Here is a 14,507-nt window from a genome sequence, read left to right as displayed (position 1 = left end):
TTTGACCATTTATCCCACTTGGAACCGAAATGAGAGAACAAAAAGTCCCGTTAATCCATATGATGATGGTGTTGCGATTGACCTTACGACATTGTAAGACGTCCAACCCAATCCATGTTATGAAAAGGGCATCAAGTCATCTCGGCAGACGCATCCCACGTTCGGAGGCTTTTAAACTCATCAGAGAACGAATAAGCCATAATCTTAAGCCCTGTCTCCTCCAAGGAACAGAGATTACGCGCATTATCCCACCGAAGGAAGGGCTTCCTTTTTAAGCAGGACAACAGTCCACGTGACAACACAGACCGCTAACCAGACAAAAGAAGCCCAATTCATGCGAGCCATAATCCAGATACTCGATCAATGGGTTGTAGTAAGAGACACTCGGAATGTCGCCTTCCGTTCTTCGCCAATGACGTCTCTCCAACAAATTGATAGACAGTCGGAATATCCTCTTCCGAACCGTTAAGCGAGACCCCTGACGTTCAAGAACCTGGGCCATCACGGAATGTGCGCCTCCGACATTTCTAGATTAGCGAAAACAATACGACATGCTGGGTCCGAAACAACAATCACAACATTTCAGGTTTAAGACAAAAAGATTGCATAGAAACAAACGATGGAATGGGTTCTGATGATGATAAGGCCGAAATGAGATCTTGATCAACTGATGCCTTGAATTACAATCGTCGGCTTGTTCTCCCGTCCTTCCAGATCGTCCAGAATCTCGGCGCAATCATAATAGCCAAGGACCGCCATGACGGCTCTTCTCTAGTCTCGCTCCGGCCCGCATCTCACCTTCAGATCGACTTGACACATCTTGATTATGAGCCCGATGAGCTTCATCGTTCGATGTAAGCAAAGTCTAGACTGGCCAATGCTACAACATGTCTTACGACAACATCAATATTGGATGCCAACCTACACTCCCGAGCACCCTCGTGAATATGATACAACCGTGACTGATCGGTGACATTACCTTGTTTCCTCTCCCACGGGTCTCTCTTGTGGGCCGTCAACTGCAGTGCAACCCTCTTCGGCCACGTTCTTGTAGATAGATTTCTGGGCATGTGCCAAGAGAAACCTTAAACCAGCAGGGCCCGACGGACCAGACTGGCCGAATATGCGGTTCTAGACGTTTTGTTAATACTCTGAAACTGTCTTCGGGGTGACCCGAGATAAGCGTCCAGAACTAACACGATCAGACGGGAAATGAATCGTGACGGCTTCCCAGTTTGGACGCCTCGGATGCCCAAAGCGGTTGGTTGGGCCAAAGTCTGGGTAGGCTTCCCGGCAGTCAAGCGGTAGCAGTAGCGGTAGCCTGTTAACCCGGGGTAATAGACTCTATCAGATCGCGATCACCGGATGAAGTATCTAACTTTGACGTTTGACCTTATGAGGTCCGGGGAGAGGGAGATGCCATGTTGATGTATAAAATAGTTGATATCCCTCCATCCTTCCGACGTCAGGTCCATGCATATCATTTTCGTTTTATCACTCAGGGATAGCACTTGGCACTTGAGCCGATAGCGTTATAAACGACTCCAAGAGACCCTCCAGTATGTCACACCGCCGAGGGGCAAATACCATCATGACTCTACTACACAGCTTCACCCTTTTGACACTCCTGTCTCTGTATGCGAGCTCGGCCTCAGCCACAAGTCTTCCAGGTTACGGACTGAACCTATACGATCCTCTATGCGCCGAGTCATGTGTTCGATCCTTTGCTCTTCTGAAGCTTCCATGCTCCATCGTCAATTCTGGTGTGCACAAACGGGCCACGCACTCACCAGTCTTTACTCCACCGAGTTGTAAAGCCAACAATGAAGCTTTCCTGACATCCGTAGCAACATGCTTTAACACCAAGTGTTCTGAGGAGAAGATGTCCAAGCTTGAGGGCTTCTGGGAGGAGTCAGTCACTGGCACCAGGCATGTTCCTGCAAAGTGGAGTTATAGCGAGGCCCTTGCTGAGGTTCAAGAGAACCCAGCCAAATATCAACTCAAGCCTGCAGACTTTTCTCTCAATGAGACATCAATAGTTGAGCCCACGGCGTATCTAAGACAGTGGAATCAACTTGGAGGATACAGGAACGAAATGATCATTGAGTCAAGATACAGGTACGTTTTGTTCTTACTAGCCTTGACTTTTGACAGGACTGACCCAATTCCTCAAATAGCATCACTCTTGTCGTCCTTGCACTCGGTCTACCAATCGTCATTACATGGCTAGGCTACATGCCTTATATTCCGACAATCTACGACAAACTCAAGCCATACATGCTCTACCCAAGCACAATTGGCACCTACTCGGTCCGACCTCTACCTTTCAAGTTAGGCAACGTCCCAAACATGGGTCAAGCAGTCTTTATCATCATCTTCGTCTCTCTCACCGTCGTCTTCACCGCAATCGACTATGACGTCCGTCAGCCTAATGCTCGCTTCGACAGCACTAGACGAGAGCAGTTGGCCTACCTGGTGTACCGTACTGGATCCTTCGCATATGCTCTCCTCCCAGTGATTGTTCTCTTTCCCGCAAGGAACAACATCCTCCTCTCGCTTTCGAATTGGTCACGGTCGACGTTCATCCTGCTTCACCGCTGGGTCGGAAGGATTTTTACGCTTCTTGCTGTTCTCCACGCCATATTTGCCTTGGCTGGTTCCAAGAGTCTGGGGTCTACTGACTGGAGACGATGGGGCTCTACTACCGTCATTCTGTCAGTTATTACCACTTTTGGAAGCGGTCTGTACTTCCGAAAGGCCAACTATGAGCTCTTCTTATTGATGCACGTCATCTTGGCCGTTTTTATCGTCGTCGGATGCTGGTACCATCTCATCAAGCGTTATGAGGCTATTGGTCTTGACTTTCCCAACCACTCATATGGTCAGGAAATTTGGCTATACATGGCATGTGCCATCTGGTTCTTTGAGCGTCTTGTACGAATCATTCGTGTTGTCAGACTGGGTATCTTGAGATCCAAGGTCAAGGACATCGGATTTGGTTACGTCCGGATCGATATTCCTAATGTCCGCTGGGGATTGGATCCCGGCAAGCACGTTTTTGTCTATTTCCCAACTCTCGCTCCGTTTCGACCCTGGGAGAACCACCCCTTCTCAGTCATTCCGACAGTTGCGCTTCGAAGTCACGGATCGGCTTCCTCACCCACCTCCCCGATCTCACCAGGCGGATCTTCTGGTCTCGAAGACATGGAGAAGTCAGTGGCACAAATTGGATCCAGAACCGTTTTGCCTTCAGCAGAGAACTCGGCTGGAGTGACTCTCTTCGTCAAAAAGTCAGCCGGTATCACAAAGCATCTACGAAGTCACGACAGGCTTTTTACCTTCCTTGAAGGTCCTTACCCCGGCAATGACACAACTCAGATCCTTCGTTGCGATAGACTTCTCCTGATAGCGGGCGGAGTCGGCATCACGAGTGTTTTCGCTCTAGCCCATAGCCACTGGAACGTAAAGCTAGCATGGTCCGTAAAGGAAGATGCACGCTGTCTCGTCAACGAACTCGAACCAGCCATGGATGCCATCAGCACGGCACAAGTGGACGTCAGAGTAGGCTCACGGTTCAATGTGACCGCTTTGATCGACGAGGAGGCTTCTCGAGGATGGGAAAGAGTTGGAATCGTGGTGTCAGGACCAGGATCGCTCTGCGATGAGGTGCGAGCGGTCGTGGCAGGTATAGCACGGAACTCTCAGACTATTTTTGAGCTTGAGGTGGATGCATACTCTTGGTAGTAAAGGGAGAAGAGTTTCCCCTGGGCTTGACTTATGGAGTGGCAAGGAGAGATGATGATGTTTTGTTTGTGATAGATACGTAGCGTTTTCAGCAAAACCATATCTGTTTTTTGTCGATAAGTTCATGATCGATATTCTCACCATGACTCTTTAGCTCCAAGACTGTATACAGTACAATGTGAATAACGCCATAATCGTTTCTCATTTCCCATAGCAGAGATATGTCACTGTCCCGTATTCAGGCACTTGGTCTAGGCCCTGTTTAGCCTGTCGAGTGAGTCTCGATCTAAACTCGTCCACTTTTAGGACCAAACCTCATCCCTCATTGGCCAAACTGACAAGATCGATCTTCCACCAACATCAATAGTTTGGGATAATTCACAAAAGTTTATTAGAATAGTGCTTGGTCATTCAAACTGGGCAGTAATTGTAATAAATGGAAGCTCTACTGCGCAGTCAATTCGACCTTCACGCTTTCCCCATCCCCATTTTCTTCCTACCTTTGTCACTCGTTTCACAATGGTTTCTCGTAACTTGCTCGCCGGAGCCTTGGCTATACTCTCTTCTCGAGCCGTCATTGCTGGGCCATGCCGTTTAGTCTCTCCCGTTGAAGCTTCATACTCGACGACCATCGTTGTTTCTGCTTCCACCAAGGTCCACTCCACTCATGCACTGGAGACTTCTCTTACTGTTCCTATGACCGATGTCACAACCTCTACTGTCATTGAGGAGGCTACTACGACCACTGCCGATGATTTGACCACTACCACTATGTCCTTCGCAGTCCCCACTACCTTCAAACTGCGTGCTCATGGCAACTTTGCTGATGGCTTGGCCCTCAAGTCAGAAGGCAACCCAGGCGGTTGGTTAGCGTTTGGTGAACTCACGAATACTTTCCAAGAAGTCATATTCAGCTTCGACGAGAAAACAGGCTATATCCAATATGACTCCAAAGATGTCTGCGTTTACTACGACGACGATGGTTTGGCCGCCCAAGTCAAAACGTGTACTTCCCTACAGTCAGGCAGACAAGGGCCTCTTACTTGCGAGAAGCCCACTAGCAACCAGCTCAAGTGCATGATCCCAGGGAAGACGTGTTCTAACCCTCCATCTTTCCCCATAGCATTATGCACTCCCACCGGTGATGAATGGGCTCAGTTGTTCGTGAGACCATATGTCAGTGGTTCATTCTTGTTCTATCTTGGCAATGGGAACGCGATGGCTGACGAACTCGACGACATGGATTTGCGGGCTGTTGATATTGAATTGAGTAGGGAGACATAAATGTTGACATCGCTGGCTGTGTTGAGACAGCACGGAGGAGTCGCTTGTATTTATATGGCTAAGCCTATTTCTATACATTTACCATTTTGTATGTCCACAATTAATAAATTGGAATTAATTTGTGTCTATGAACTAATTGGTTTGTTTATGTTTTGGTTCAACTGTTCAGTTATCTTGTTAAAAATTGACGAATCTGGCTTATTTTAAACTAAGCTATCCAGGGTACTTGAATTTCATCTTTGATGGTGATTAACAAGGCCTAGTTCTGTTGGTGCTGGAGTATTTTTGATGACATTTAGCCCAGGCTCCATACAACTTTCAACAGTTGCGACATTCTAACCATGTAAAATAAAGACATTGAGATCATCTGATGCCGCTTGAGAGGAATGTACAACAACGTGAATTACAATTTACTTGACAACAAAGAGGCTTCCTCTTAGGTCACGTTCATAGATATTTCCTTTGGTTGCGAAAGGCAGAGTCCGTCTCCCTCGCGTAACTCACCGACTTGTAAGTCCAGGGTAACCACGTGAGCTTCCATGAGCATGATGAGTCTTGGCTGTCAGTGAGATGCACCAATTAATGAACTCTCTAGTTTAGTGATCAACACAATCGAGGTCATCAGCCACTAGTGAAGTTCTCCGTCTGTTGACGGTAAAGATATTGATTGGACTTTGATCGATGAAGATGCGACGTAGGTGGCTTCTGCAAAACATGTTTAAAGTCTGTGCATACCAAGGATGTGATCTAGCCCGATTGATGAGTCCAAGTCTTCGTTTATCGCATCGCATCGCATCAGTAATGGATGATCGTGACTCGAGTCTTTGACCTTTAGCTGGTCCTTGCCTTGCATCCAGAAATAGAACTCATTCTTTGTCGACGAAGTAGGTTGGTAATTGGAGAATCCTCCCAGTTTCAAATAACGGAGTAATTAATTAAACTGTAAATTTCCCAGAGTCACTCAAGCCCTGTCAACTAGCCTCACTCTACTCCATCCGAGACAAAAACTACCGGTAATTTTGGTGGGAGAGACGAGACGCTATGGCCTATGCAGGGATCTGCAAGACATTTGCCGCCAGAACCGAACATGATCAAGACGAGACGAGACGAGTCCAGTCGGCCAACTTTTTAAGAAGTAGTTACTTGTGAACTTACTCTGTAGAGTCTAGTAAACTTCAGCCCAAAACCGTTAAAGATGGCTTCAACGATGGCGACAAGCGATGGGATCCGGCTAAAAGTAAATCGAGCCCGCTTACGCTAGATTCAAACCTCCTCCCTTCTCTGACCATTCAGAAAGGAATCTTGCACTACCCCGGATCCGTTTCTTGTTCAACTCTCTTCGGGACGGGGTCTGGGTCTGTCCCCGCGTCCGCATTTGCCCCATCCGATCCGATCCCATCCCCATCCCCATCCCCATCCCCATCCCATCTTGTCTCCGTTTGTCGGGACTCTCTCCACTACCGTAACTTTCCTTTCCTTTTCCTTTCCTTTTCTAATAGTCCCTATTCAAGCAACAACATCAGAGACAACAACGCCATGAGCAGGAATGGCATCGCCCCCGGACGCAGCCCTGACAATTTCATCGACTAGCGTATGTGCAGCCCTCATCATCGCCCGCTGCATCTACCGACTGGTGTTTCGATGTCATATCCACGCAACATGTCATCGTCGCTGGCGCATCGACGACTTTTACATGACCATCGCCATTCTACCTCTAATCGGTCGCGCTTTGTGTATTCTGTTTTCGTTCTACCTTAACCCGGACCATACGTACGATCCAGCAACACAAGCCGAGGCAGATGGCTGGGGTGTTGGAGTGCAAGATTTGAATAGCGAGAGGGAGCTTTCTCACAAGTTACTTATCCCTGCACGAATCTTCTATGCATTATTGTGTGTTCAGCTCTATCAATTGAGTGTTTTAGCCCTGAATAAATGCTGACATTGGGTCTACAGTTTATGGTGCTTGAAACTTGGGCTGCTAGCCTTTTATTCCCGCTTCATTGACGTCTTTCGCTGGGGCAAGTTTGTTACAGATGCGCTTTGGTGGTTCATCATGGCCACATTTGTCGCAGTCTTTATAACCATCCTGGCAGAATGCCGACCAATATCACTGTACGTTTTCTTGTTTCTCAGCAACAATTAATTTTCGCTAATAGACTTTATTCTAGAATGTGGGCGCTCAATTACGATGCTAGCAGTAAGATTATAACGAATTCGCCACCACCAACAAATAATCGCTAACATTGACATCACAGAAGTAGCATGCAACCGCGCTGTGGGCAACTTAATTCTAATGGCAGTTTGCAATATTATACTTAATGTTGCCCTTATAATTCTCCCTTTTCCCATGTTGCGACACCTCCGACTCGATCTCAAAGAGAAACTACAACTTGGATTCTTGTTCAGCGTAGGCGCTGTGCTAGTCGCCATCACTATTCTTCGCCTCCCTCTAATACTCAACCAATCCGTTTCTCAAAGGTCCCGATCAATGGTATGCCGACTTTACATATATCTGTGATGATTTCGTCCTAACACTTTGTTCTAGTGGGCTTCAATCGAGATCCTTTGCGCATGCATAGTCGCCAATACCCCCTTCTTCTACGCCCTTGTCAAAGACCTAAAACGACAACACGATGACCGACCCGAGAGATCACCATCCAATGCTACGAACCCGAGCGACTTTTATGACCTACAAAGCCTACCATCTTCATCAGGCGCACCGATGCCCATACCCCCAACGATATCGCCTGGCACATCGAAATGTTCTATTAAATGCTGCGAAAATGTATGAAAGCAGAAATAATACGTTATATATACCCATATACCCGATGATACCCAATTTATAAAGTTCTTTAGAGTCCATTTACTCGTGAAACTAGATTTACCTGTAGGTTACTGGTTCAGTGTAGGTACTAATGTGACCATTGTTTGGTGTCTGTGACTTTCCCAAGGTCAAAAATAACCAATTGAATGGAATTGAAAATTCGACGGAACATGATAAAATAATGGACCAAGTTTTGATCAAGTTGCGACTCTTATTATTACTACTTGTCCAGCGCGTATAGGTAGGTAGTCATTCCGTCATCTGGGCTCACCTGGTAGGTGTTTTTGGTGGGGCTTCCAGGCCGTCCCCTAGGTGCCCGGACTTCCAGGCGGGCTTACAGGCCTCTTGTCGCATCAACTTCTCTTGTTCGTAACATCAACTATCAAAGCTGACCTACTAAGGTACGCAACTTGATCAGTCTGACAGCATGACCCTTTACTGACGACAGCTACATAGTAGTAGTTGTCAACACTTAGTTCACAGCCTAGCTTCTCCAACCGCAATCCCAACGATGACACGCCCCTTCCTCTCTCCGCTTCCCCCGAAGTGAAGGCTATTCGATCCGACAGAGTTCAGCAAACAAACCCTTTTCCGTACACGGCCGCGACGAACGACAACACGCTCCAACGTCGTCACCGTCGAACCGATTCATATCGCCTACCATTCATACGCGATTTGTCTCCCTCTAGGGTCGGACATGAGCTTGTCGCAGGTGTCGTCAGCATGGTCACTGTCTGATGAAACTCCCTTGGGCCATTTCTGATCCCCTGGGATACTTGTGACATGGATCGACAACCGTCTTTGAGCGACAGGATGGTGCTATATAGCTTCGGCTGCGAATCCTGTTTTCCACTTGCTGTCACCCGTCGCTACGAGTAGCAATTCAGCCATCCAAAGCAGACGTGTCTGTATTGCTTCCTCGAGGATACAAACGACATTGTGTTGCGTGCCAAATACCTCCCTACAGATCGAGCACGCTAGGGCCCAGACGCATGCGACTACACGTATGACCAAGGTAAAAAGGCATTGACAGACTACTCGCATAACTTCGTCATTCATTATCATCATAACTCTTCCATCATGAAACCAACGGCCAGCGACGCAAATCCCTACAAACTTCCATCCATGTGCAGACATCTCCACTCGGCATCCCTCCGCCAGCCTCGTCTCGCCTCCTCCAAACCTCGGTGAGCACTTCCTTTGAAGACTTGTAGCTCTCAAACCCGCTCCTCGAAAATCCCTTGTCCAACCACTCCGCGATATCGACCCTTTGCCGCCCTCTCGCTTCTGCCCCCGCGATAAATGCCGGCCATGCCGTACCTGGGCCAAGCAGGTTGTTCCTCTCGAGCGCTTCGTCAAAGGCATGTAGTGAATCAACGACGTCATGGACACTGTCTTGAAGAACCAACGGGTTTACCTTGCGAATTCGACGGTAGAAAAATATGACCAACGCCGAGGCCAAGGCGCGCACCATGTGCATGTGTGGTGTGCCTCCTGGAGCAGAGTTGGGGCTTGCGCTCACAGAAGGAGACCCTTCGCTGTGTCGCGAGCGGAACAGGCACACTGCATTCTCAAGGTATGATGCCCGTGGCTGGAGAGCCATGAGCGCTTCTGCGTCTGGCTTTTGCTTTGCAGAGAGTCGGTCCATGACATTCGCTAGTCTTGTTATCTGCGACACAAGACTAAGCCACGTCTCGGGCACGCCGTAGATCTGCATGTACATGTTCTCATGGTCTTGCGATGCATCAGCGAGATGAATGTCTTTGATGTCGCGTTTTGTCTTTTGGCCGTGCAACTTTCGTGGTTCAAGGTGGAGGAAGTTGTCTAGCGTCATGTCTGGATTGATGGACTGTACAGGGACAGCAGCTGGATTGTTGGTATTGGCGCTCGAACGAGTGAAGGGTGTTTCGATAGCGTGGTTTTCGTCATGGAAGACGTTGAGACTCTCGGAGACGATGCGCATCCAAGCGTAAATATTATGTAGGAGGCGGGCGCGGCGAGAGATCCTGGGTTTTGTGAGACCACGCCAGCTGATAAGGCGTTCCATTTCTGTGAGACACCATCGGGTGTCTGTCTCGTTCCCCGAGAGAAGCTGAGCATGTCAGTTGTGACAATCGCGTACTGGTCCAATGTTTCACTTACTGCTGTTGCCAACACAGCGCTTATGCCCATTAGTTGCTCCTTGTACTTTGCCTTGTGTGGCCCTGGCTGCGATTCCTTCTCGAGGCTGACTCTGAGGTGTTGCTTGGCTGCTTCGTATGTCCGACTCGACACAAACTCCCAGTGGTCACCAGGTCTCGTGAGACTAGGAAAGGTGATGGGGTTTAGTGAAAGATGGAATGAGGACACTGCTATCAGAGCATAAAACGTAGCTAGATTGGCACGCTTGATCTGGTCCTTGTTTACCTCCAACATGGTCAACTCGCTCAGTGTCATGATAGCCGATGGATAATGGAGGGTTCTCCATGCAGACTTCTCATTAATTGGTAGAGATCCCATCTGGCTGATGACGTCGTCGTTAAAGTGTTTCAGTAGCAGGGGTGCATCTGTCATGAGATCCAGTTGCGGGCAGGCAACATCTTCGGCCACAGGCTCAAACGGTATCATAGCATCCAATGACTCGGAAAACGATTGTTCGGGCCAGTTGAGATTCATGGGTAGTGTGTCAAAGTTTTCGTAAGATAGTTGGGGCGGATTATCGAGAACGCTGACATCCCAAGTGAACAAGTCACCCCAGTGTAGAAAGTCCAGCGACGTTGTTGAAAAGTCATTCGGGACGACGGTCTCATCGACCATATGATCGGTATCGTTGTCAATTGGCTCTGAAAAGTCTTGTGTTTGAGGCTCACTCAAAGTATCAAGCTCCATGTCATTAAAGGAAACATGGTCCGAGATGGCAGTCGTCGTAGACCGACAAGACTCAAACTTGAAAACCTGAAAGGGCCCGACTTCGCAGATACTGGCTGCATCATCATGTACATCAAGACCTTTTGACTCTTCATCGATTTGGTTCAGAGCAGCCGTGACTGTATAAGGGACATTTTTAAGGAGAGCATTGCTCATCAGCTCCCTGTTAGCCTCTGTCGAATATAGTCAGCTCCACTGTACAGACAGACCCATGCACATATATAACTAAGAGTCAGCCTTACCAGTGAACAAATGCCGTCTCGAGTACTGTTCTGCTCCAACCTCGGCCGCCTGCGTCGGCTGTCTATCGTAAACCTCTTTTCCTGTAGAGATTAACCACCTCAGAGCAGGCGTGAAACCCTCGCAAGTCAATCCAGCCTGTGTACATCTATTGCACTTGGGCAACGACTGGTCGCACTTGAGATGTCGTTTCCGGCACGTCTTACACCCACCGAAAGAGTGTGTGCGTCTCGATCGAGAAGAAGTACCCATGACGATTGAATCCGAATGCGGTATGCAAAATCCAACAAGAACTCTTGGAGAGAGGCCTGTGTAAGCAATAAAACGAATGAGGAAGGCCTCACAAGAGGACCTGGGGGTAGTTTGTTTTAACGGGTGGTGAAAACAGGAAAGAAATCGGGATTTCCTTCCTCTTTCGAAGCACTTATCTTTCGGAGCTGCCGAGTGATTAACCAATCAGAAGTAGAAGAAAGCAGATAGAGGCTTGTTCTAGGCTGGTGAACCGGCACTAGGAGGTTCTAGGGCGGGTTCTCTCCATGTTTCGTTCCCTAGCGATGGAGTCGAGATGCATGATAACCAGCAGATAGATGTTAGTCGCTTTGTTCTGTGGGGAACATTTGACATGACAAGGAAAAGGGCGTCAATCCGGGGTCTCTAGTGTGGGTATCACAAAGTTGACCTGGTCACCAGTAGTAAAGTTAACAGTAACAACTCCGAATCTCGAAGATACAAAGATGACTTCCCATATCTAGACCTCGGCAGAATTGTTCAAAATGAAATGTGATACATAAGCGGCAATGACTTAATTTCAAGTTCGGGGCAAACAGCAGGAGACACGTCGTGATACGTTACGTTACATGGCACAACAAGAACGCTAGAGTTGTTGAACCATCAAAAAAGAACTGGAGGGCATCACCGGACACAGAAAAATATTGGTAAAAATAATTGAAATCATTGAAAACTGCGCTATGCTTAACTCTTTACATCCTTTTCACAATTTGATCCAGTATCCCTTAAGCCTTCGCCTCAGGGGCAAACAACTTTTCAATTCGTCTGTTGTTCCACTCCCAAGCAGTAACATCCTCATACTTGCAAGGTAAACCCTCCTCAAGGAACTCCTTGAGTGGGAACAAAGAAGCATTGCGGTTGGGCTTGGCAAAGTAGGCGATAGAGTATCGCTCAGGAATAACCTGCTCGCCGTCACCAGCCTTGATGGAAGGAGGGTATGTCACGCGGTGGCACGCGGCCTTGAATGTGTCGTTGGTCAGGCGCTGCAGAGAGTCGCCTATGTTGAGAATGATGTCTGTGGGGGCGGCTGACTCGACGTTGTTGAAGTGGCCCAGGTTCTCTTGGTCCTCTACTTGTAGGCCACCAACCGAGTCTTGGAAGAGCATGGTGATGGTGCCAAAGTCAGTGTGCTCGGCGATACGTGTGGCAGACCCATCGGCTAGTTCTGACGCGGGGACGGCTGGGTAATGAAGAATGCGGAACTCGTTCTCGGCACGGTTGTGGAGAGACTTGAGGTGGTCTGGGGAAACACCAAGAGCGATAGCAAGAGCCTCGATGAGCTGCATCTCAGTCTTGAAAGCCTTCTCGTAGAAACCCTCCATAAACTTGCGGAACCCTGGAAGCTTCTCCTCAGGAACCCAGATGTTATCAACCAGCTCGTCTGTGGCACTGCCAAAGTCGACAGTCTCCTTGATGTCGCGGGTGGTCTGGGGCCCAAGACCCTTCTCATAGCCGCTAATGTTGGCGACATTCTCTTGGCCGACGAAAGAGTAGCCGCGGTTGGGATTGGCCTGGGGAGGGTGCTTGGCGATCATCTTTGTCTCAAGGGGGAGCTCAAAGAAGCGCTTTGTCTGGGCGAAGAGTTCATGGATATCCTCAGAAGGAATGCTGTGGTTGACAAGCTTGACACCACCACGTTTCTTGAGGAGGCGGAGAAGGGAATCACAGAAGTCTTTCTTCTGGTCTGGTGTTCCAAAGAACAGGGACATGTCGAGTGTGTCTGCGTTGAGGGCGGCCATGATTGCTATGTGAGGTATGGAAATAAGTTTGAATGGATCAGAAAGAATAGTCAAGTATGATTGAGTAGTAGTTGCTATTGTTTGTGATAATGCAGTGATTGATGATTGAGAGGATACCGTCCTCGAGACGACTTATATATTCAATCTGTTCGGAAACTATTACTTATTTCCCCATACTTGAGTCTTTCCATTTTGGCTGCTATCATGATTCAACCGATCATTCCATCAGAAACAACCTCAAGTCGGGTCAGAATCCTAAAGAGTATGGTAACTCCCTATCAGTAAGAGCCGTGTTAAGCCGTCAACATGAAATCAGCTGAGCAGCATACATGACGATTCAAGTCTGGAATCGCGGATCAAACATGGTAAGCAATGAACAAAGATAGTGATCCCGAAGCATCAACACTAGTCAAAGCGACAGCTTTTCCCCAGACGGAGAGTCGCGTCGCCTATCGTCGCTGGTGGTGAGATAAGGATGAGTCGAGAGGCTCCACAGAATGGTTGATCGTTAGCGTCTGAGCAGAGTTACACGGATAACGAGAAGGGGAAAGAGATCCCGAGCTTATCGGGATAGACCAGTCACTCACTAGACTATCTACCCTATACTCTACTGTCTGGGGAATGTGATGGACGTTGTAACAGGTAATCATGCCAAGCAAGCGGATAATATAATGTATTGTCACCTGGAGAGTTGACAAGCAACCGTCACACTAGAGTGTTGGTTAAATAATGGATCCCCATGTTTAGTGGCACAATGAATATGTCTCAAAATGCAACACAACTTCATTTCACTGTGTTTGGGGGAAATGATCAAAGCGCCGGCGCATTCCGAGCACAACATTGTAGCCAAAGCACCGGGTCGATTTAATGCTACGTATACCTGGTGCATTTTATTTTATCCAAGCTCGGCACACTTTCCGGAGTAACAGCAGACTGAGACGCGAAACTATGTCTGTAAATGGAAATTTAATACCTTGCATAACGTTACAGTAATAGCATGAGTTTGCTCGTGTTTATGGATTGTGTTGCACTAAAAGTGGGATGAGAGTGATGAAGGGAGGAAATGGCTCGTTAATCGAGACGCGAAGTAACCCAAGATGGGTCTCTCAAATTTCACAAAACCTTGTTATACTTTAACTGTAGAGACCACCAAGGGACAAGTAATGGAAGATGAGTTAAGAACTATAAACTTCCACGTTTCAGTATCCGAAAGATCAATGGGAAAACCCTTAATTTACACATCAACAGGAACAAGAAACATCTCTCTTCCACCGCGCTGATGTCGCAGTCAAAACGTAGCGCCTCAAACCTCGAGTAAAAATGAACTAAAAAAGAGCCCAAGCCCGAAATTGGTTCAGGCGGAAATGACGGAGCTTCTAGAAGAGGGGAATTGTACTGTTAAGCTTTAGGCTAATCCCTAGTCGGGACCAGATGAGATGATCTCCTGAACTGCCGCAAGGGCTGAAACGCGTCCTCAGGCG

At 47.9% G+C, this 14,507-nt stretch overlaps 5 protein-coding genes across 5 annotated transcripts; 3 read left to right on the top strand and 2 right to left on the bottom strand.

Moving 5' to 3' along the window:
• Nucleotides 1-1,561: 1,561 nt before the first annotated feature.
• FPOAC1_005575 (uncharacterized protein) lies at nucleotides 1,562-3,744 on the top strand (the record flags this gene model as incomplete). The annotated part of the gene is made up of 2 exons (XM_044850100.1): nucleotides 1,562-2,118; nucleotides 2,178-3,744. The coding sequence occupies 2 exons, from the start codon at nucleotides 1,562-1,564 to the stop codon at nucleotides 3,742-3,744; spliced, it is 2,124 nt and encodes a 707-aa protein (XP_044708810.1).
• A 519-nt stretch (nucleotides 3,745-4,263) lies between these two features.
• On the top strand, nucleotides 4,264-5,028 carry FPOAC1_005574 (uncharacterized protein; the record flags this gene model as incomplete). Its single annotated transcript, XM_044850099.1, has 1 exon — nucleotides 4,264-5,028. One exon carries the CDS (start codon nucleotides 4,264-4,266, stop codon nucleotides 5,026-5,028), a length of 765 nt encoding a protein of 254 aa, XP_044708809.1.
• A 1,546-nt stretch (nucleotides 5,029-6,574) lies between these two features.
• FPOAC1_005573 (uncharacterized protein) lies at nucleotides 6,575-7,819 on the top strand (the record flags this gene model as incomplete). Its single annotated transcript, XM_044850098.1, has 5 exons — nucleotides 6,575-6,918; nucleotides 6,982-7,140; nucleotides 7,197-7,225; nucleotides 7,284-7,519; nucleotides 7,574-7,819. 5 exons carry the CDS (start codon nucleotides 6,575-6,577, stop codon nucleotides 7,817-7,819), a joined length of 1,014 nt encoding a protein of 337 aa, XP_044708808.1.
• Nucleotides 7,820-8,671: 852 nt separating this feature from the next.
• Nucleotides 8,672-11,251, bottom strand: FPOAC1_005572 (uncharacterized protein; the record flags this gene model as incomplete). Its single annotated transcript, XM_044850097.1, has 5 exons — nucleotides 8,672-8,721; nucleotides 9,173-9,944; nucleotides 9,995-10,932; nucleotides 11,002-11,082; nucleotides 11,212-11,251. 5 exons carry the CDS (start codon nucleotides 11,249-11,251, stop codon nucleotides 8,672-8,674), a joined length of 1,881 nt encoding a protein of 626 aa, XP_044708807.1.
• Nucleotides 11,252-12,012: 761 nt separating this feature from the next.
• On the bottom strand, nucleotides 12,013-13,026 carry FPOAC1_005571 (uncharacterized protein; the record flags this gene model as incomplete). The annotated part of the gene is made up of 1 exon (XM_044850096.1): nucleotides 12,013-13,026. One exon carries the CDS (start codon nucleotides 13,024-13,026, stop codon nucleotides 12,013-12,015), a length of 1,014 nt encoding a protein of 337 aa, XP_044708806.1.
• Between the last annotated feature and the right edge of the window lie 1,481 nt (nucleotides 13,027-14,507).

This window comes from Fusarium poae, chromosome 2, assembly GCF_019609905.1.
Source record: "Fusarium poae strain DAOMC 252244 chromosome 2, whole genome shotgun sequence".
Lineage (NCBI taxonomy): Eukaryota > Fungi > Ascomycota > Sordariomycetes > Hypocreales > Nectriaceae > Fusarium > Fusarium poae.
This window is presented reverse-complemented; position numbering and strand designations above follow the sequence as displayed.